This window comes from Balaenoptera borealis (genome assembly GCF_965194805.1).
Source record: "Balaenoptera borealis genome assembly, chromosome: X".
Taxonomy (NCBI): domain Eukaryota; kingdom Metazoa; phylum Chordata; class Mammalia; order Artiodactyla; family Balaenopteridae; genus Balaenoptera; species Balaenoptera borealis.
This window is the reverse complement of record NC_138881.1, coordinates 27612048-27636489: the sequence shown is the minus strand read 5'-3', so window position 1 is coordinate 27636489 and position 24442 is coordinate 27612048. Positions and strand designations below refer to the sequence as shown.

Below are 24442 nucleotides of genomic sequence, written 5' to 3'. Positions count from 1 at the left end.
AAGTACATAGTAAATAATCTCCCACAGCAAGGTGGAAAAGATACATCCCATCACGAATTGTTCCTGTTATGACAGGAATCTTGTGCTTATCCATGGAAGCCTTTTGATATATATTTACATGGGGAAGATGAGTGCAGTCTGACTTTTTTCCATTTATATGACACTAGGAGCCTGATCCAATATGAGGCTGATACTAACAGTGTGGAATGGCTTCATTAACAAGGCTTTGCTTCTTCCTGGAAAACTGGTGAAAAACCAAACTCTGTTGTGTATCCCCTCGACGCAGCTTCTGTGTTGTCTTCACCTAGAAACGGGGGATGATTTCCCAAATGACAAAGAGTTGGGGTCATGATAACTACACCTTGTGTCAAGTCTGTCTCTCTCTTTGTTTTCCAGGACACAATGTAGGAAGCCTTTTCCACTTGGCAGATGATTTGGGCAGAGCGATGGAGTCCTTAGTTTCAGTCATGACAGATGAAGAAGGGGCAGAATAAATGTTTTACAACTCCTGATTCCTGCATGGTTTTTATAATATTCATACAACAAAGAGGATTAGACAGTAAGAGTTTACAAGAAAAAAAAAATCTATATTTTTGTGAAGGGTAGTGGTACTATACTGTAGATTTCAGTAGTTTCTAAGTCTGTTATTGTTTTGTTAACAATGGCAGGTTTTACACGTCTATGCAATTGTACAAAAAAAGTTATAAGAAAACTACATGTAAAATCTTGATAGCTAAATAACTTGCCATTTCTTTATATGGAACGCATTTTGGGTTGTTTAAAAATTTATAACAGTTATAAAGAAAGATTGTAAACTAAAGTGTGCTTTATAAAAAAAAAGTTGTTTATAAAAACCCCTAAAAACAAACACATACACATACACACACACACACACACACACACACACACACACACACACACACACACACACACACTGAGGCAGCACATTGTTTTGCATCCTTTTAGCGTGATATCCATATGAGATTCGTGGCTTTTTTTTCTTTTCTTGCATATTTAAGATAGGACTTCCTCTAACACCACCAAATGACTACTTCATATCGCTCTTTTGGAATTGTTGACTGAGTGGGACTGGCTGTGGGTTTTCGTGTTACACATCTATATGTCTATAAGTATGTAAATACTATGGGTATATAGATAAATAGATATAAATTCAAGAGACCTTTTAAATTTCTTGTTCAAATGCTCTTGCCACTTCCTAAGGGAAAGAAATTACTTCTGGTCATCCAGGCTTACCTGCTTGGGTCTAGAATGAATTTTCCCTGGAGCCTGAAGCCAGAAGGAAACTACCACACTAAAACATTGTCTGGGGCTCCAGATGTTTCTCATTTTAAACTTTCCACTGACAACTAGAGTATGGAATTTTTTTCAGGGACATATGAATGAATACACAGGACTTATTATGTCAGAGTAATCCGCTGGTTGATGTATTCAGCTTCCTGCTGCTGGCAATGCCACGGTTTAGATTTAATGATGCTTCAGTGAAAATCAGAGCATCAGAAGGCATTTTTAACTCCCAGGCAGGAGGAGGGCTATGGTAGCGCTGGAGGGCTACGGATTCCCAGCCAATCCCTCAGAGGGAGCAGGCCACTCTTGACGTAAAGGATTGGATGAATGTTCATAACCTTACAGAGACAGCTTTATAATTACAACTGTTCTTTTCTCACAAACAGCAGTGGGTGTCCTGGTTTTCCAGTTTTTGAAGATTTTTTTTTCCCATTGCAATGAGTTTGTAAATGCCACAAGACTTAATTTAAAATAACCCTTAGTGAAAATGTGTAACACAGTAGCCCCACCACATTGTGGTACTGTTAAATATCCACCCAGAAGCCCATGAATCATGTTTCCCTCCTTGGCATTTCTCTACAAGTAACTCCAGGCAGGTTTGTAAGTGGGAACGCAAATTGATTTAAATGTTCCAAAAGGTACACCAAACCCTTTCTGGTGGATTAGGCAGGTTAAATATATTAATAAACAAATCATTCAAGCAGAGGAGAACGCTCAAGAGGACTAACTGGTAGGAAAAAGCTTTACTCTTTCATTTCATCTTCTTAGTCTTTCACTTTTTTAAATCATTCATTCAATAGAAATCACTGTGTGACCTATCATTTTGCAAATCTGTTACCTCTTACATCAAGTGTAATTAACTTTTGGAGAGTGGGTTTTGCTCCTTATTTTACTAACGATAATTAACATCAGACATGGCTTCTCATGCTATTTCTACCTCACTTTGGTTTTGGGGTGTTCCTAATAACACAGCTTCACCACCTGTCCCTTGTGAGAACATTTCCCTCCATTTTCGTTTTTGTTCATAATTTCCAAAAGAAAACCCAAAGCTCTAAGGTAACAAATTACATGAAGATTTGATTTTAGTCTTGCATTGTTTTCCTTTATGTGACGCTGTACTTTTTCTTTACCCGAGGATTTTTTTTTTAACCGCGATTTAAAACAAGGGGTTACTTTACTTCCTACTAAGAAGTTTAGGTTTCATTCTAAAATCAGAGGTAAATAGAGGGCTTAATTTTGTTTTAATCTTTTGTTTTATTTTATCTTTTAGACATTAGTTCTGGAGTCTGTCAAAATATTTGAATAAAAACTGAGAGCTTTATTGCTACGTTTTAAGCATAATTTGGACATTGTTTCGTGTTCTTTATAACCACCGAGTATTAAACTGTAAATCATAACCAATGTGACTGAAGCATAAACATCACCTGGCATGTTATGTCATTGTTTTCAGGTACTGGGTTCTTACTTGAGTATCATAATATATTGTGTTTTAACACCAACACTGTAACATTTACTAATTATTTTTTTAAACTTCAGTTTTACTGCATTTTCACAACATATCAGACTTCACCAAATATATGCCTTACTATTGTATTATATTACTGCTTTACTGTGTATCTCAATAAAGCACGCAGTTATGTTACAAAAAAGTGTTGACTGGACTGCAGTACTTTGTTTTTATTTTTTACATAGGCAAAACTTTCATATCGTTAAAAAATTAAAAAATCTAGAAAGCCCAACGGTGAAAAGAAGGACCCTGACTACCCTATTCCCACCTCATCCTCACTGCACTCTGAGTAAATATTAATAATTTCTTGTGTTTCCTTCCAAAGTGTCATTATTGTATAAGCAATTACAAACATATGTTCCTACTTTTTTTCCTTTTATTACTCAGAAGCTAACATTCTATGCATTCAGTTATATACCTTGGGTTTTTTTTAAACTTAAGAATGGACTCAAGAGATCCATCCTTAATTATATTGAAACAGATCTTTTCATTTCAATATATGAAATGCTTTCCTCATGCTTTTTTATAGCTAATAATCCAGTGTGTGTGGGGGGATATTATTTAAACAGTCCCCTTTGGTGGGGTATGTGGGTGGTTTTCCTCTTTTGCTCTGACAAACAATACCACACATCTCTCATTTCATCCTGTCACTTGTGCAAAAATATATCCATAGGACACATTCCCAGAAGGGCGATTTCTGGATCAAAGGTGGTAAGCACTTGTAGCTCGGGAGGTAATTTTATGCAGCAATGGTCATAGTGGTTTTTTTGTTTTCTGTTTTAGTAATAACAAGTATATGAATTGACCAGTTTGCAGTTGACACTTTGCTTATCACTTCTATTATTATTAATGGTACCAGACCTAAGGAGACATCTGAAGAATACAAGTCATGCCTAAAATGATGCCTCAGAACTGGTTCTGAGGAGGACACCCCTCTCGTACATAGTCATGACCACCACCAGAGGGAGATCCCCTCACCCCTGTCCTGCTCTGCTTCTGTCCTAGCTGCAAAGGAGGCCAGGAAAACGAGGAGCAACGTCAACACCTCTAGGGAGAGACCATCTATCTCTGCTTCCCACCAAGAGTCACAGAGAGGAGTCCCTCAACTCAAGGTTGAGGAACCAAGGTTCCTCAAGGTTCAGATGCTGGAGGGCCAAAGAAATTACAAAAGTCCACTAGGTACAGCCTATTCTAGTGACTTTGGAAATAACAGGAGATGGTCAAGCTGATTAAGAATGGTGTTAAATGGGTGTGGCATCTCTGATACGAATCACTAAGTTGAGGGTGGGGTGACTTCCCTTGAAATCCGCACATACGAAGACTAATTTTCATCCTATTTAAATAAATCATTTATTCCCCCGTGCCATTCCCCCAGCCTGCTTTTGTTTGAAATGCCCAGACTGGCTGTTTTGATGGCACTCAACTAGGTAACTGAGGACTCTTCAACGCTTCAACCTAGGACAAAACTGTGTATGTCTGACTCTGAGGAGGGCATTTGGCTTTCCTTTCCACACTAGGCACAGGCTGGAGGGGAGGGATTTATTTCAGCTAAAAATTAAAATGCATCAAGCTGGCGCAGGTTGTGCATCAGCAAGCAGAATGTGTGTTTGGGGGAAAGCCCCAAGACGAATGCACGTGTATGGACGTGTTCTGTGGAGCCGCGATGGGATTTCCCTGAAACTGCAATGCTCTAATGGCGGAACGAATACAAAGGCAAGCACTGGCACACTGGCAAACACTCTGCCTTCAAATTAAGTGTACGAAGGACGTGAATTGCATTCTTTCCCACAGTAGCAAAGCCACTAGGGTAGGAACCATAAACACATCCTCCACTGCTCCTTGGGCTTCAGAGTGCTGTGATCTCACCGAATTATCTGACAACACAGGAGTGGCAACACGCCAGACAGGCCATAACAAGCAATATCGTGTGAGCGTGTGACGTTTGGCGATGTTTGAGAGTGGCTTTCATATACAGAAAAGATTCTGTACAGTAACTTTAGACTTAAATTCTATATATGCGTGCTTGTGTGCGTGTGTGTGCGTGCACGCATGTGTTTGTGTTTTACATATATTCAGGATAAATTTTGAGCTCTTCTGTAACTTTTCCTTTTGAAATAATTCAAACTCACAGAAAAGTTACAAGAATAGTACAAAGAACCCCCATATTCCCTTTACCCAGATTCAATAACTGCTTACATTTTGTCCCATTTAGTTTCTCGCTCCTTCCTCACCCTCTCCTTTCTCCCTCCCCACCCCCAACAGAGTTGACCCTTGCACAACAAAAGGGTTGGGGCACCCCCCTCCCCCGCACAGTTGAAAACCCGTGTATAACTCTTATAGTTGGCCCTCCATGTATACAGTTCCTCTGTATCTGCGGTTCCTCCACATCTGTAGATTAAGCCAACCTCAGATCATGTACTCCCACAGTATTTACTATTGGAAAAAATTGGCGTGTAAGTGGACCCACGCAGTGTAAACCCATGTTGTTCGAGGGTCAACTGTAGTGTTTTCTTTCTGAACCATTTTGACAGTAAGTTTCGGACATCATACCCCTTTATGCTTAAACACTTCATGTACATTTCCTAAGAACTGACATTCTCTTGCATAACCACATTACAGTTCTCAAAATTTTTAAATTTAACATTATACAAAGCTATCACCTACTCCACAGCCCATATTCAAATACAGTCAATTGTGCCACGATTTTTTTTAATAGTTATATGCGTTTCCCCAGTCTGGTCTAGGATCTAATTCTCAATTTCATGACATTGTCATGTCTCTTTAATCTCCTTTGATCTGGAACAGTTTCTCTACCCTTCTTTGTCTTCAAAGACCTTGACATTTTTTTAAGAGTACAAGCCAGTTACTTGTAGGATGTGCCTTAATTTGGGTTTGTGTGATGTGTCCACATGATTAGATTCAGGTTATGTGTTTTTGGCAGGAATATGATATAAGTAATGATGTGTCCTCAGCACATCATAGCAGGAGGCATGAATGTAATGATGGTCTGTCCCATTCTTGATAATGTCAACTTTGATCACTTGGTGAAGGTTTCTCCACTTGCTATACATTTTTAAAACCTAATTATTCTTGGGAGAAAATATTTGCAAATGAAGCAATTGACAAAGGATTAATCTCTAAAATTCCCAAGCAGCTCATGCAGCTCAATATCAAAAAAACAAACAACCCAATCCAAAAAAGGGCAGAAGACCTAAATAGACATCTCTCCAAAGAAGATATACAGATTGCCAGCAAACACATGAAAGGATGCTCAACATCACTAATCATTAGAGAAGTGCAAATCAAAACTACAATGAGGTATCACCTCACACCAGTCAGAATGGCCATCATCAAAAAATCTACAAACAATAAATCCTGGAGAGGGTGTGGAGAAAAGGGAACCTTCTTGCACTGTTGGTGGGAATGTAAATGGATACAGCCACTATGGAGAACAGTATGGAGGTTCCTTAAAAAACTAAAAATAGAGCTACCATATGACCCAGCAATCCCACTACTGGGCATATACCCTGAGAAAACCATAATTCAAAAAGAGTCACGTACCACAATGTTCACTGCAGCACTATTTACAATAGCCAGGACATGGAAGCAACCTAAGTGTCCATCGACAGATGAATGGATAAAGAAGAAGTGGCACATGTATACAATAGAATATTACTCAGCCATAAAAAGAAACGAAATTGAGTTATCTGTAGTGAGGTGGATGGACCTAGAGTCTGTCATACAGAGTGAAGTAAGTCAGAAAGAGAAAAAGAAATACCGTATGCTAACACATATATATGGACTCTAAAAAAAAAAAAAAGGTTCTGAAGAACCTAGGGTCAGGACAGGAATAAAGACGCAGAGGTAGAGAATGGACTTGAGGACAGGGGGAGGGGGAAGGGTAAGCTGGGACGAAGTGAGAGAGTGGCATGGATATATACACACTACCAAATGTAAAATAGATAGCTAGTGGGAAGCAGCCGCGTAGCACAGGGAGATCAGCTCAGTGCTTTGTGACCACCTAGAGGGGTGGGATAGGGAGGGTGGGAGGGAGGGAGATGCAAGAGGGAGGAGATATGGGGATATATGTACACATATAGCTGATTCACTTTGTTATAAAGCAGAAACTAACACATCATTGTAAAGCAATTATACTTCAATAAAGATGTGAAAAAAAAACCTAATTATTCTTAAACCTTTAGGTTCAACTAGAAATCTTATTTTCGTATGTATACTGTAGCTGACCTATATCAAATAAAAACAGTCACTTTCTGTGAGTTCCAGTTCAATATGGCCACATACGAGTCTCCCGAACTCACTTCTTCCCACCGACACACCAAGCCTATAGCTACATATACAATACTTCCTTCTGAAAGAAACTCAGAAACTAGTTGAGTGACTCCTACGCATATCAGGCAAATGAAGAAAAAAAAAAAACCCACATGGAAACAGGTAGGATAAACTGAGACAGGATGTCGCTATAAACCCCACCCCGGGCGTGGCAACACACAGCCAGGAGGGAACTCAAAACTACCAGCTTCTCCCTGAGGAGAAAAGGTTGTGAATCCCACATTAAGAATTCTACCAGAGGGCTTCCCTGGTGGCACAGTGGTTAGGAATCCACCTGCCAGTGCAGGGGACACAGGTTCGAGCCCTGGTCCGGGAAGATCCCACATGCCGCAGAGCAACTAAGCCTGTGCGCCACAACTACTGAGGCTGCACTCTAGAACCTGCGAGCCACAACTACTAAGCCCACATGCCACAATTACTGAAGCCCGCACGCCTAGAGCCCATGCACCGCAACGAAAAGCAGCCCCCGCTTGCCGCAACTAGAGAAAGCCCGCGCACAGCAACAAAGACCCAACGCAGCCAAAAATAAATTAATTAATTAATTTTAAAAAAAAAGAATTCTACCAGACACACAGGTCTGCAAAACATCTCGCTTTGAAAGCCAACAAGCCTTGGGGACTTCCCTGGTGGTCCAGTGGGTAAGACTCCACGCTCCCAATGCAGGGGGCCCGGGTTCAACCCCTGGTCAGGGAACTAGATCTCGCATGCCGCAACTAAAGATCCCGCATGACACAACAAATATCCCGTGTGCTGCAAACTAAGACCCGGTGCAGCCAAATAAATAAATATTAAAAGAAAAAAGCCAACAAGGCTTATGTCCATGAGACCCGTACGGCTGTAGTGCACTATGAGACAGTCCTTAAGGGGTCCATGCAGACTCACCATGGCTAACTCAGAGGCAGCAGACAGAAATACCCAGTCTCCCTTGAAAGAGTCCTAATTACTTGTCATAATAACGGTGGCCTCAGGGGCAGTCTCCTAATTTAACTCACATCTAGGGACTGACTGCAATACTCCCCACAGACCCCAGATACCATATTTATGCTCTCCCTCTGCTTAGGTCCAGGTCGCTGGTATCTCCCAGAAAGGAGCTTGTGAACATGTCTGGCACCCTGGTTTTTGCAGCTACTGCCCAGGGGACACCCCTTGACCATTTTTCTTTGGTCTCCAGTGGGGCCCACACATTGTTCACGAGTCCCAAAGGATTGTAACAAACATATAAACAGTTCGATGGAATTCCCTGGCAGTCCAGTGGTTAGGGCTCTGTGCTCCCATTGCCGGTGCTCCGGATTCGATCCCTGGTCGGGGAACTACAAACTACGATCCGCATGCCATGGCAAGGCCAAAACAAAAAACAAAAAACGTATAAACAGTTCTTAACCAGCTGTCCCCTCAGGGCATGTTGCAGAGGCAGCAGATAGAAATGCCCAGTCTTTCCCTGAAGGAGGCCTACTTGCTAATCTTCATAGCTGCAGCCTGAAGGGCAGGCTTCGAATATACCACACATCAAGGGGCAGAGTGCAATGCTCTCCAGGGACCCCAGAGCCAGTGGACACTCTCTTTGTGCTCCCCCTCTGCCTTGCTCCAGGTTGCCCGTATCGCCCAGAAAGGACCTTGTGCACACATCTGGTGCCCTGGTCTGTGTGCCCAGGGAACGCCCCTTGATCGCCTGGCTCTGATGGCCAGTGGGGCTTACATTCATGAGTCCCACAGGACTGTAACAAAGAGAGAAACGGTTTTTTACCAGCCATCCCCCCAAGACACAGTGCAGAAGCAGCAGACAGAAACAACCATCTCCCAGTTATCCCCTGAAAGAGGGCTGGCTTCCAATCAGCCTGCTTCTAGATGCTGACTGAGATCTTCCCCTTTGGGACAGTGACAGATCTTACCACACCCTCAACTGCTAGGAGCCACTAACAAAGAAGTCTGCTCAGGCAATCGCAAAGGCTGGAGAGAAAACCTAGAGCGGGGCAGGGTTGAACAATGACTTTCATCTCCTACACAAACCACTCCTTCAAGACTAGGAGAGGTGGCAGCTTTATCTAATGCATAGATACCAACACAGAGAGTCAAGGAAAATTAAGAAACAGAGGAAGATATTCAAAATGAAAGAACAAGATACAGACATACCTTGTTTCATTGCGCTTCACTTTACTGCACTTTACAGATACTATGTTTTTTTACAAATTGAAGGTTTGTGGCAACCCTGCATTGTCAGATGATGGCTAACAGTTTTTAGAAATAAGGTATTTTTAAATTAAGGTATGTACATTGTGTTCTAGACATAAAGCTACTGCATGCTTAATAGACTACAGTATAGTGTAAACATAACTTCTATATGCTTCGGGACACCAAAAAATTCGTCTGACCCACTTTACTGCATTAGTCCCTTTATTGCAGTTCTGGAACTGAACCAGCAATATCTCCAAGGTATGCCTGTAAAACTTCAGCAAAGACCTTAATTAAACAGTAATAAGTGATTTACCTGATAAAGAGTTCAAAATGACCGTCATAAAGGTCAGGAAAGGTCATAACAGTCACTGAGATCAGGAAAACAATGTATGAACAAAGTGAGGATTTCAATCAACAGAAAATAAAACAAAGTACCTAACAGAAATCACAGAGCTAAAGAATACAATAACTGAACTAAAAAATTCAATAGACAGGTTCAACAACAGACTAGATGAAGTGGAAAAAGGATCCAAGAACTTGAAGACATGGCAGTGGAATTCATACAATCAAAGAAGAAAAAAAAAAAAGAATAAAAAAGAGTGAAGATAGCTTAAGGGACTTCCCTAACTTCAGGAAGGAAACAGATACTCAAATTTAGGAAGACCAGAGAGTTTCAAATAAGATGACTCCAAAGAGACCCAAACCAAGACATTATAATTAAAGTCTCAAAAGTTAAAGACAATGAGAGAATTTTAAAAGCATCAAGAGAAAAGCAACTTGTTACCTACAAGGGAACCCCCATAAGACCATCAACAGGTTTTTTAGCAGAAACGTTGCAGTTTCATGATATATTCAAAGTGCTAAAAGAAAAAAAAAATTTGCCAACCAGAATACTCTATCCAGCAAAGTTGTTCTTCAGAATTAAAGGATAAAGAGTTTTCCAGAGAAACAAAAGATGAGGAGTTCAGCACCACCAGACCAGCCTTAAAAGAAATGTTAAAGGGACTTCTTTAAGCTGAAACAAAAGGGTGCCAATTAATAACAGGAAAATATATGAAAGTATAAATCTCACTGGTACACGGAAATACATAGTTAAATTCAGAATAATCTAATGTTCTAATGGTGGTGGGTTAATCACTGAAAGATCTAGTATGAAGGTTAAAAGACAAAAGTAGTAAAAATAGCAATAACTACAGTAATTTGTTAGTGGATACAGTAAGTCCCCTACATACGAATCTTCAAGCTGCAAACTTTCAAAGGTGCAAACGTGCGTTTGCATGTCCAATCACGTTAGTTCACATGTCTGGCATACACTGTCACATGCGTACTGCCTTTACAAGTGGTTGTGCTTTTGTGTAACTTACTGTACAGTACTGTATAGAGTACAATAGTACAGTATCTTTATTTCAAGCCCAGGATGTCCAGAAGCAAGCATAAAAGCTGCAGTGATGTAGCTGGTACTGCTAAGAAGCGCCAGCTGTTGTACTGTACCACTGTACTTTTCAAGGTACTGTACTGTAAGATTAATAATGTTTTCGGACTTCCCTCATGGTGCAGCAGTTAAGAATCCGCCTGCCAATGCAGGGGACACAGGTTCGAGCCCTGGTCTGGGAAGATCCTACATGCCGTGGAGCAACTAAGCCTGTGCACCACAACTACTGAACCTGTGCTCTAGAGCCCGTGAGCCACAACTACTGAGCCTGTGTGCCACAACTACTGAAGCCCACGCGCCTAGAGCCCGTGCTCCACAACAAGAGAAGCAACCACAATGAGAAGACCCCGCACCACAACAAAGAGTAGCCCCCGATCGCCGCAACTAGAGAAAGCCCACGCGCAGCAACAAAGACCCAAAACAGCCAAAAATCAAAATAAATAAATAAATAATTTTTTAAAAAATCTGTTTAAAAATGTTTTCCTTACTTTCTGTTTGTTTGTTATGTATTATTTCTGTGAAAAGTATTATAAACCTATTACAGTACAGTACTATATAGCCGATTGTGTTAGTTGGGTACCTAGGTTAACTTTGTTGGACTTATGAACAAATTGGACTTATGAACGTGCTCTCAGAACAGAACTCGTTTGTCTGTAGGGAACTTACTGTACACAAGATAAAAAGATGGAAATTGTAACATGAAAAACATAAAACATTGGAGACTAAAAATGTAGAGCGTTAGAATGTGTTTGGACTTAGGTTGTTTCAACTTAAAAGAGACTGTTATAAGATGTTTTATGTTAGCCTCATGTATCCACAAAGCAAAACCCTAAAGTAGATACACAAAAGATAAAGGAATCTAGATGACCATAAAGCACATGAAAAGATGCTCAACATCACTAATTATCAGAGAAATGTAAGTCAAAACTACAGCGAGGTATCACCTCACACAAGTCAGAGTGGCCATCATCAAGAAGTCTATAAACAATAAATGCTGGAAAGGGTGTGGAGAAAAGGGAACCCTCCTACACTGTTGCCGGGAATGTAAATTGGTACAACCACTATGGAGAACGGTATGGAGGTTCCTTAAAAAACTTATAATAGAACTACCACATGATCCAGCGATCCCACTCCTGGGCATATATTCGGAGAAAACCATAATCCAAAAGGATACATGCACCCCAATGTTCACAGCAGCACTATTTACAATAGCCAAGACACAGAAACAACCTAAATGTCCATTGACAGAGGAATGGCTAAAGAAGATGTGGTACATATATACAATGGTATAGTACTCAGCCATAAAAGAGAACAAAATAATGCCATTTGCAGCAACATGAATGGACCTAGAGATTATCATACTAAGTGAAGTAAGTCAGACAGAGAAAGACAAATATCATACGATATCTCTCATATGTGGAATCTAGTATGTATATATGTATGTATGTATGTATGTATGTAAGTATGTATGTATGTATGTATTTATTTATTTATGGCTGCATTGGGTCTCTGTTGCTACACACGGGCTTTCTCTAGTTCTGGCGCGCGGGGGATACTCTTCATTGCAGTGCGTGGGCTTCTCACTGCAGTAGCCTCTTGTTGCGAAGCACAGGCTCTAGGCATGCGAGCTTCAGTGGTTGTGGCTCGCAGGCTCTAGAGCGCAGGCTCAGTAGTTGTGGCACATGGGCTCAGTTGCTCCACAGCATGTGGGATCTTCCCAGACCAGGGCTCGAACCCCTGTCCCCTGCATTGGCAGGTGGACTCTCAACCACTGCACCACCAGGGCAGTCCCTGGAATCTAATTTTTAAAAAGATACAAATGAACTTATTTATAAAACAGAAGCAGACTTATAGATATTGGAAACAAGCTTATGATTACCAAAGGGGAAACGTGGTGGGGAGGAATAAATCAAGAGCTTGGGATGAACACACACACACACTACTATATATAAGATAGATAACCAACAAGGACCTACTGTATAGCACAGGGAACTCTACCCAATATTCTGTGATAACCTATATAAGAATCTAAAAAAGAATGAATATGTGTATATGTATAACTGAATCACTTTGCTGTACATCTGAAACTAACACAACATTGTAAATCAAGTAAAATCCAATAAAATTAAAATATTGAAAAAAAGGAATCTAAGCAAACTACTAAAGAAAAGCATCAAATCACAAAGGGAGAGAAGTAAGGAATGAAAAGAATTACAAAAAAGCCAGAAAACAATGAACAAAATGGAAATTCATCCATACTTATCAACACTTACTTTGAATATCCATAGACTAAATTGTCTAATCAAAACACATAGAGTGGCTGCATGGATTAAAAAAACCCAAAACCCAAGTATATTCTGCTTACAAGAGACTCACTGAAATCAGTAAAGGTATCTATACTTTATTAGACAAAACAGACTTAAAGGCAAAGCTGTAACAAGAGACAAAGAAGGTCATTATATAAAAATAAAGGGGTCAATTCATGAAGAGTATATAACAATTGTAAATATATATGCATGCAGCATCAGAGCACTTAACAAAATACTAAAGGCATCAAGAGAGTAATAGGCAACAATAATAGTAGGGGACTTTAACACCCCACTCTCACAAATGGAGAGATCATCCAGACAGAAAATCAATAAGGAAACACCGGGCTTAAAGGACACGTTATTTCAGATGGACTTAACAGACATTTACAGAGCATTCCATCCAAAAGCAGCAGAGTACACATTCTTCAAGCATGCATGGAACATTCTACAGGATAGATCATATGTTAGGCCACAAAACAAGTCTTAATAAATTTAAGAATAGTGAAATCATGTCAAGCATCTTCTCTAACTACAATGGTCTGAAATTAGAAACTAGTTATAAAAAGAAAACTGGAAAATTCACATATATGCGGAGATTAAACAACATGCCACTGAACAACCAACGGATCAAAGAAGAAATCAAAAGAGAAATTACCTATCTTGAGACAAATAAAAATGGAAACACAATATACCAGAACATAGGGATACAGCAAAAGGAGTTCCACAAGGGGAGTTCATAGCAATAAATACCTACACCAAGAAACAAAGATATCAAATAAACAACCTAACTTCAAGGAACCAGAAAAAGAAGAACAAATGAAGCCCGAAGTTAGTAGAAGGAAAGAAATAACAAAGATCAGAATGGAAATAGAGATGAAAAAGACAATAGATAAAGACAACTAAGAGCTAGGCTTTTAAAAGATAAACAAAATAGACAACCCTTAAGCTAGAGTCACCAAGAAGAAAAGAGAAAGGACTCAAATAAAATTAGAAATGAAAGAGGAGATGCTCCAACTAATCCCACAGAAATACAAAGGATCATAAAAGACTACTCTGAACAATTATCCACTAACAAATTGGACAACCTAGAAGAAATGGATAAATTCCTAGAAACATACAACCCACAAAGACTGAATAATGAAGATGCAGAAAATCTGCACAGATCAATTATTAGTAAGGAGATTTATTCAGTAATCAAAAACCTCCCAACAAACAAAAGTCCACGATCTACACTTCACTGGTGAATTCTACCAAACATTTAAAGAAGAATACCAATGTTTCTCAAACTCTTCCAAGAAATAAAAGAAGAGGGAACACTTCCAAATCCAATTTTCAAAGCCAACACTAGGCTGATACCAAAACCAGACAAGGACACTACAAGAAAAAAAAATTAACAGGACAATATCCCTGATGAACATAGACACAAAAATCCTCAGCAAAATATCAGCAAACTGGATCCAACAATACATTGAAAGGATCATACACCAGGATCGAGCAGGATTTTTTTCCAGGGATGAAAGGATGGTTCAACATCTGCAAATCAATGTAATACACCACATTAACAAAATGAAAGATAGAAACCAAATGACCATCTCAATAGATTCAGAAAGAACATTTGACAAAATTCAACATCCATTTGTGATAAAAACTCTCAACAAAGTGGGTATAGAGGGATTGTACCTCAACATAATAAAGGCCATATATCACAAGCCCACAGCTAACATCATACTCAACAGTGAAAAACTGAAATCTGTTGTGTTTCTGTACACTAATAAACTATCAGAAAGAGGAATTAAGAAAATAATCCCACTTATAATTGCATCAAAAAGAATAAAATACATAGGAAAGAATTCAACCAAGGAAGTAAAAGATTGGTGCACTGAAAACTATAAGACATTGATGAAAGAAATTGACAATGACACAAATAAATGGAAAGATATTTTGTGCTCATGGAGTAGAAGTGTTAACGTTAAAATGCCCATACTCGGGAGTGGATCAAGATGGCAGAAGAGAAAGATGTGGATCTCACCTTCTCCCACAAATACATCAAAAATACACCTACACATGGAACAATTCTCACAGGACATCTACTGAATGCTGGTACAAGACCTCAGACTTCCAAAAGGGCAAGAAAATCTCCACGTAACTAAAAAAAGAAAAAAAAAAAGAATGGAATTGGGATGGGACCAGTGCCCCTGGGAGGAAGCTGTGAAAGAGGAAAGGTTTCCACATACTGGGAAGTCCCCTCACTGGTGGAGAAACCAGCCAGGACAGAGGGGGAGTACTGGAGCCTCAGAGGAGAGCACAGCAACCAGTTTGCGGAGGGCAAAGCAGAGAGAGACCTGCACACACGGTCAGTGACACCACCCAGCACTCCCCAGCCTGAGACGCTCATCCACTGGCATGGGATGGGGCTGGGTGCTGAGGCTCGGGCTTCGGAGGTCAAACCTGGGAAAGGGATTGGGGTTGGCTGCGTGGAGACAGCCTGAGGGGGGCTAGGGTGTGGCGCACCACAACAAAGGGAGTATGGGAAGAAGACTGGGACTGACAGACAGGAAAGTCGCCATTGCTAGGGGGCTCGCAAGGAGAGGGGAGGGACCGCCATAGGAGCTTCTTTCTCTGCCCACTCTCAGGCGGCAGGGCACAGCCTGCACAAACTCCGGGGGATGGGCACAAGCCGCTGCTGCCATGTCGAACTCCAGAGGTGGGTGTGGACCACTGCCACCAACAAGGGTTCAGAGACCAGGTGCCGACCACTGCCCCTGCCTCCCCAGGAGTGCGCATGGCCCACCACCACCAAGGGTGCCATGGCTGGGTGCCAACTGCTGCCCCCACCTCCCCGGGAGCATGCCCTGTGACCAGGTGCCAACCACTGCCACCGCCTCCCCAGGAACGCATGTAGCCTGCCCCCGCTGAGGGTCCTGGGACCAGGCGTCAACTGCTGCCCCCATCTTCCCAGGAGTGCATCCTGTGACCAGGCACCAACAACTGGCCCCCACCTTCCCAGGAATGTGCATGGGCTGCGCACCTGCACACCCCCTATCAACGGAATAACGGCCAGCACATGCTGAGGAAAGAGACGGCAAGCATCCAAACCAAAAACGGCCCTCGTGCCAAAACAATATTAAACCCACACAAGCTAGGCAGGGATGCTTCCACACATAAATAGCCCTCTAAGACTACAGTAGATAATTGTTTCTCCTAAATGCACAGAATAAGAGAAATGTAAGTAAAATGAAGAAGCAGAGGAACCACTCCCAGTTAAAAGACCAAGAGAATTCCCCTGAAGGAACAAACAATGAAACTGACCTCTTCAGCCTAATAGACACCAAGTTCAAAAAGGAGGTAAGGAAAATACTGAAGGAATTAAGAAAGGCTATCGACAGAAATGCAGACTACTGTAAAAAGGAACTAGAAACTATGAGGAGGAGCCAAGAAAAATTAGAAAACTCATTTGCCGAGACAAAAGCTGAGCTAAAAGCAGTGAATAGCAGATGAATAATGCAGAAGAAAGAATAAGTGATCTGGAAGGTAGAATGGAAATTACCCAATCAAAACAGCAGACAGAAAGCCAAATGAAAAAGAAAATGAAAGCAATATAAGAGACCTATGGGATAATATGAAGCATGCCAATCTACGCATAATAGGGATTCCAGAAGGAGAAGAAAAAGGGGATTAAAAATGTATTTGAAGAAATTATGGCTGAAAACTTCCCAGACCTAAAGAAGGAAACAGATATCCAGCTATAGGAAGCACAGAGGTTCTCAAACAAGATGAACCCAAACAGACCTACACCAAGACATACTGTAATAAAAATGGCAAAAGTTAAAGGAGAGGATTCTAAAGGCAGCAAGAGAAAAACAAAGAGTTAATTATAAGAGAACCCCCATAAGGCTATCAGCTGATTTCTCTACAGAAACACCGCAGGCCAGAAGAGAGTGGCAAAATATATTCAAAGTCTTGAAAGAGAAAAAATCTGCAACCTACAATACTCTACCCAGCAAGATTATCATTTAGAATAGGAGGAGAAATAAAGAATTTCTCAGACGAGCAAAAACTAAAAGAATACAGCAACACTAAACCTATCCTAAAAATAATATTGAAAGGTCTTCTCTAAATAGAAAAGAAGCAAGAAGATAAAGGAAGGAGGAAATCACAATTGGAAAGTCACTTAAGCCAGTATACAGATAAAAAAAAACTATTTGTAAAAGCAATAACAAACACAAGGAACAGCAAAAGGATAAACATGAAAATGTAAAAAAGAATATCAAAATCATAAAATGTGGGGAAGGAGAGTAAAAAATGTAGATTCTTTTTTTTTTAGAATGTGTTTGAGCCTATATGACTATCAGTCTAAAGTAAACAGACATAGGAAGGGGTTAACATACTTGAAAAACAGGGCAACCACAAATCAAAAGCATACAGTAGATTCACAAAAACCAAAAAGAAGAGAACACAAGCATAAAGTAAAAGGAAATCATCAAATCACAAAAAGAAAAACAAAAAGAACAGAACAAAGAAGAAACACAGAATTAACTGGAAAACAAGGGTTAAAATGGTAATAAACACATATGTATCAATAATTACCTTAAATGTCAATGGACTGAATGCTCCAATCAAAAGACAGGGAGTGGCAGACTGGATAAAAAACAAGAGCCTACAATATGCTGCCTACAGGAGACCCACCTTAGGGCAAAGGACACACATAGAGTGAAAGTGAGGGGATGGAAAAAGATATTTCATGCAAACGGAAATAGCAAGAAAGCAGGAGTCACAATACTCATGTCAGACAAACTAGACTTTAAAACAAAGGCCATAAAGAAAGATAAAGGAGGACACTATATAATGATAAAAGGATCAATACAAGAGGATATACGCACACGTCAACATATATGCACCAAATATAGGAGCACCCAAATACGTAAAACAAATACTAACAGACATAAATGGAGAAACTGATGGGAATACAATAATGGTAAGAGACTTTATCACTCTACTCACGTCAATGTACAGACCTTCTAGACAGAAAATAAATAAGGCAACAGAGATACTAAATGATACAATAGAGCAGTTAGACTTGATATTTTCAGGACATTACATCCAAAACAACCAGAATACACATTATTTTCAAGTGCACATGGAACATACTCTGGGACCGACCACATACTAGGGCACAAAACTAACCTCAACAAATTTAAGAGTATAGAAATTATTGCAAGCATCTTCTCTGACCACAATGTCATGAAACTAGAAATCAACCACAGGAAAAGAAATGAGAAAAAAATGATTACATGGAGACTAAACAACATGCTATTAAAAAACCAATGGGTCAATGAGGAAATCAAAAAGGAAACTAAGGGCTTCCCTGGTGGCGCAGTGGTTGAGAATCTGCCTGCCAATGCAGGGGACACGGGTTCGAGCCCTGGTCTGGGAAGATCCCACATGCCGCGGAGCAACTGGGCCCGTGAGCCACAACTACTGGGTCTGTGCGTCTGGAGCTTGTGCTCCGCAACAAGAGAGGCCGCGATAGTGAGAGGCCCGCGCACCGCGATGAAGAGTGGCCCCCACTTGCCGCAACTAGAGAAAGCCCTCGCACAGAAACGAAGACCCAACACAGCCATAAATAAATAAATTAAAAAAAAAAGGGAACTAAAAAATACCTTGAGACAAATGACAATGAAAACAAAACCACACAAAATCTATGGCAAAAGCAGTTCTTAGAGGGAAGTTCATAGTGATACAGGCCTTCCTCAATAAACAAGAAAAATCTCAAATAACAACCTAACCTACTACCTAAAAGAATTAGAAAAAGAAGAACAAACAAAACCTAAAGTCAGCAGAAGAAAGGAAATAATAAAGATCAGAGAGGAAATAAATAAAACGGAGATTTAAAAAAACAATAGAAAAAGTCAATAAAACCAAGAGCTGGTTCTCTGAAAGAGTAAACAAAATTGACAAACCTTTGGCCAGGCTCACCAAGAAGAAAAGAGAGAGAACCCAAATAAACAAAATAAGAAATCAGAAAGGAGAAATCTCAACCAATACCACAGAAATACAAAAAACCGTAAGAGAATACTATGAACAATTATATGCCAACAAATTTGACAACCTAGAAGAAATGGACAACTTTATAGAGACATAAAGCCTGCCAAAACCGAAACAAGAAGAAATAGATAACTTGAACAGACCAATAACTACAAGTGAAATAGAATCTGTAATTTTAAGAATTCCCCGCAAACAGAAGTCCATGACCAGGTGGCTTCACAGGCGAACTCTACCAAACATACAAGAAAAACTTACACCGATCCCTCTCAAACTCTTCCAAAAGACTGAAGAGAAGGGAACACTCCCAAAGACATTCTGTGAAGCCACCATCACCCTGATACCAAAACCAGACAAAGACACCACCAAAAAAGAAAATTTCAGGCCAATATCTTTGATGAATACAGATGCAAAAATTCTCAACAAAATATCAGCAAACTGAGTCCAACAACACATAAAAAAGATCATACACTATGACCAAGTGGGATTCATCCCAAGTTCACAAAGATAGTTCAACATATGCAAATCAATCAATGTAATACACCACATTAACAAAAGAAAAATATGATCATCTCAATAGATGCAGAAAAAGCATTTGACAAAATTCAACATCCATTCATGATAGAAACTCTTACCAAAGTGGTTATAGAGGGAACATATCTCAACATAATAAAAGCCATTTATGAAAAACCCACAGCCAATATAATACTCAACAATGAAAAGCTGAAAGGTTTCTCACTAAAATCTGAACCAAGACAAGGATGCCCACTCTCACCACTTCTTTTCAACATAGTATTGGAAGTCCTAGCCACATCAATCAGACAAGAAAAAGAATAAAAGGTATCCAAATTGGAAGGGAAGATGTAAAATTGTCATTATATGCAGATGACATGATACTATATATAGAAAACCCTAAGGACTATAGAAAACCCACACAAAAACTACTAGATCTGATAAATGAATTCAGAAAAGTAGCAGGATACAAGATTAACATAGATAAATTGGTTGCATTTCTTTACACTAACAATGAAATATCAGAAAGGGAATGTAAAAATAAAAAATCCCTTTTAAAATCTCACCCAAAAAAATAAAATACCTAGGAATAAACCTGACCAACGAGGTGAAAAATTTTATGCTGAGAACTATAAAACATTAATAAAGGAAATTAAAGAGGATTCAAAGAAATGGAAAGATATCCCATGCTCTTGGATTGGAAGAATTAACATAGTTAAAATGGCCATACTACCCAAAGCAATCTACAGATTTAATGTGATCCCTATCAAATTACCCATGACATTTTTCACAGAACTAGAGCAAATAATCCTAAAATTTATATGGAACCATAAAAGACCCAGAATTGCCAAAGCAATCCTGAGGAAAAAGAAACAAAGCTCGAGGCATAACTCTCCCACACTTCAAACAATACTGCAAAGCTACAGTAATCAAAACGGTGTGGTATTGGTACAAAAACAGATATACGAATCAATGGAACAGAATAGAGAGCCCAGAAATAAACCCACGCACCTACGGTCGACTAATCTTTGACAAAGGCACGAATATACAATGGGAAAAAAAACTGTCTCTTCAGCAACTGGTGCTGGGAAAGTTGGACAGCTGCATGTACATCAATGAAGTTAGAACACACCCTCACATCATGCACAAAAATAAACTCGAAATGGCTTAAAGACTTAAACATAAGACATGACACCATAAAACTCTAGAAGAGAGCATAGGCAAAACATTCTTTGACATAAATCGTACCAATGTTCTCTTAAGTAAGTCTTTCAAGGCAATAGAAATAAAAACAAAAATAAACAAGTGGGACGGAAAAAAACTTACAAGCTTTTGAACAGTAAAGGAAACCATAAAAAAAAAAAAGACAATCTACAGAATGGGAGAAAATATTTGCAAATGATGCTACTGACAAGGGCTTAATCTCCAAAATATACAAACAGCTCATACAACTCAATAACAAAAAACCAAACAACCAAATCAAAAAATGGGCAGAAGATCTAAATAGACATTTCTCCAAAGAAGACATACAGATGGCCAACAGGCACATGAAAAGATGCTCAACATCGCTAATTATTAAAGAAATGCAAATCAAAACTACAATGAGGTACCACCTCACACCAGTCAGAATGGCCATCATTAAAAAATCTACAAATAACAAATGCTGAAGAAGGTGTGGAGAAAAGGGAACTCTCCCACACTGTTGGTGGGAATGTAAGTTGGTGCAGCCAGTATGGAGGCTCCTCAGAAAACTAAAAATAGAATTACCATATGATCCAGCAATCCCACTCCTGGGCATATACCCAGACAAAACTATAATTCAAAAAGATACGGGCTTCCCTGGTGGCACAGTGGTTAAGAATCCATCTGCCAATGCAGGGGACACAGGTTCGAGCCCTGGTCTGGGAAGATCCCACATGCCGCAGAGCCACTAAGCCCATGTGCCACAACTACTGAGCCTGTGCTCTAGAACCCACAAGCCACAACTACTGAAGCCTGCACATCTAGAGCCCATGCTCCGCAACAAGAGAAGCCACCACAATGAGAAGCCCGCGCACTGCAACAAAGAGTAGCCCCTGCTCACCACAACTAGAGAAAGCCCGCATGCAGCAACGAAGACCCAATGCAGCCAAAAATAAATAAATAAATAAATAAAGATACATGCACCCTTATGTTCATAGAAGCACTATTCACACTAGCAAGAAATGGAAACAACCTAAATGTTCATCGACAGATGAATGGATAAAGAAGACGTGGTACATACACACAATGGAATACTACTCAGCCATAAAAAAGAATGGAATAGTGCCATTAGCAGCAACTTGGATGCACCTAGAGATTATCATACTAAGTGAAGTAAGTCAGAAAGAGAAAGACAGGTCCCACATGATATCACTTACATGTAGAATCTAAAATATGGCACACTGAATCTATCTACAAAACAGAAACAGACTCACAGACACAGAGAAGAGACTTGTGGTTGCCAAGGTGGAGGAGGGGGAGGGAGAAGGATGAACTGGGAGTTTGGGGTTAGTAGATGCAAACTATTACATTTAGAATGGATAGACAACAAGGTCCTTCTGTATAGCACAGGGAACTATATCCAGTCTCCTGGGATAAACCACAATGGAAAACAATATAAAAAAGAACGTATGTATGTGTGTGGCTGAGTCACTTCGCTGTACAGCAGAAATTAGCACAACATTGTAAGTCAACTCTATGTCAATTAAATAAATAAATAAATAAATAAATAAAATGCCCATTCTAACCAAAGCAATCTACAGATTCAATGCATTCCCCATCAAAATTCCAACGGCACTTTTCACAGAAACAGAATAAACAATCCTAAAATTTGTATGGAACCACAAAAGACCCTGAGTAGCTAAAGCAACCTCGAGAAGGAAGAACAAAACTGGAGGCATCATATGTCCTGATTTCAAACTGTATTACAAAGCTACAGTCATCAAAACAGTATGGTGTTGGCATAAGAGCAGACACATAGAATGGACGTCATCAAAAAGTCTACAAACAATAAATGCTGGAGAGGGTGTGGAGAAAAGGGAACCCTCCTACACTGTTGGTGGGAATGTAAATTGATACAACCATTATGAAGAACAGTACGGAGGTTCCTTAAAAAACTAAAAATAGAATTACCATATGATCCAGTAATCCCACTCCTGGGCATATATCTGGAGAAGACCATAATTCGAAAAGATACATGAACCCCAATGTTCACAGCAGCACTGCTTCCAACAGCCAAGACAAGGAAGCAACCTAAGTGCCCATCAACAAAGGAATGGATAAAGAAAATGTGGTACATATATACAGTGGAATATTACTCAGCCATAAAAAAGAATGAAATAATGCCAATTGTAACAACATAGATGGACCTAGAGATTGTCATATCGAGTGAGGTAAGTCAGAGAAAGACAAATATCGTATAATGTCACTTATATGTGGAATCTAGAAAAATGGTACAGATGAACTTATTTGCAAAGCAGAAATAGAGTCACAGATGTAGAAAACAAACTTATGGCTTACCAAGGGGGGAAGGGGGATGGGATGAATTGGGAGATTGGGATTGACATATAAACACTACTATATATAAAATAGATAACTAATAAGAACCTACTGTATAGCATGGGAAACCACTCAATACTCTGTAATGACCTATATGGGAATAAAATCTAAAAAAGAGTGGATGTATATGTATAACTGATTCACTTTGCTATACAGCAGAAACTAACACAACACTGTAAATCAACTATACTCCAATAAAAATTAATTTAAAAATAAAACTAAAAAAATTAAAAATAAAAAAATTACACAATGAACTTATTTACAAAACAGAAACAGACTCACAGACTTCGAAAACAAATTTATGGTTACCAAAGGGGACAGGTGAGGGGCGGGATAAATTAGGAGTTTGGGATTAACAGATACATACCACTGTATATAAAGTAATCAACAAGGACCTACTGTATAGCACAGGGAACTCTACTCGATATTCTGTAATAACCTATATGGGAAAAGAATCTGTAAAAGAATGGATATAAGTATAACGAAATCACTTAGCTGTACACCTGAAACTAACACAACACTGCAAATCAACTATACTCTAATATAAAATAAAAATTAAATTAAAAGAAAACAGACACATAGATCGATGGGGAAAAATAGAGAGCCCAGAAATAAACTCATACGTATATGGTCAATTAATTTACAACAAAGGAGCCAAGAATATACCATGGGAAAAGGACAGTCTCCTTAATAAATGGTGCTGGGAAAACTGGACAAATGCATGCAGAAGAATGAAACTGGACCAATATCTTACACCATACACAAAAATCAACTCAAAATGGATTAAAGACTTGAATGCAAGACCTGAAACCATAAAACTCCCAGAAGAAAACATAGGGGGTAAGCTACTTGACATTCCTCTGGCAATGCTTTTTTGAAGTTTACACCGAAAGCAAAAGCAACAAAAGCGAAAATAAACAAATGGAACTACATCAAACTAAAAAGCTTCTGCACAGCAAGAGAAACTATCAACAAAATGAAAAAGTAACCTATAGAATGGGAGAAATATTTGCTAAATCATATAACTGACAAGTAATTAACATTCAAAATATACAAAGAACGTAAACCACTCAATAGTAAAAAAAAAAAAAAAAAAAAAAAAAAAAAAAGTCTGATTTTAAAACGGGCAGGAGATCTCAACATACATTTCTCCAAACATGACATACAGATGGCCAAAAGGTACATGAAAAGGTGCTGAACATCACTAATCATCGGGAAAACACAAATCAAAAC

The 24442-nt window shown here is 39.4% G+C and overlaps 1 protein-coding gene and 1 long non-coding RNA gene across 10 annotated transcripts in view; one reads left to right on the top strand and one right to left on the bottom strand.

Moving 5' to 3' along the window:
• Nucleotides 1-2646, top strand: part of DMD (dystrophin) — a 2485149-nt gene extending 2482503 nt beyond the window's left edge. For all 9 annotated transcript variants that reach the window (XM_082378022.1, XM_082378021.1, XM_082378025.1 and 6 more), the window contains one exon: nucleotides 397-2646. In XM_082378022.1, coding sequence (XP_082234148.1) covers nucleotides 397-494 — 98 coding nt within the window. In that variant the 3' untranslated portion in view covers nucleotides 495-2646. The remainder of the gene's footprint in view (nucleotides 1-396) is intronic.
• The window catches only part of LOC309621181, a 94619-nt gene that overhangs the window by 49589 nt on the left and 20588 nt on the right, over nucleotides 1-24442 (bottom strand). The window lies entirely within an intron of this gene.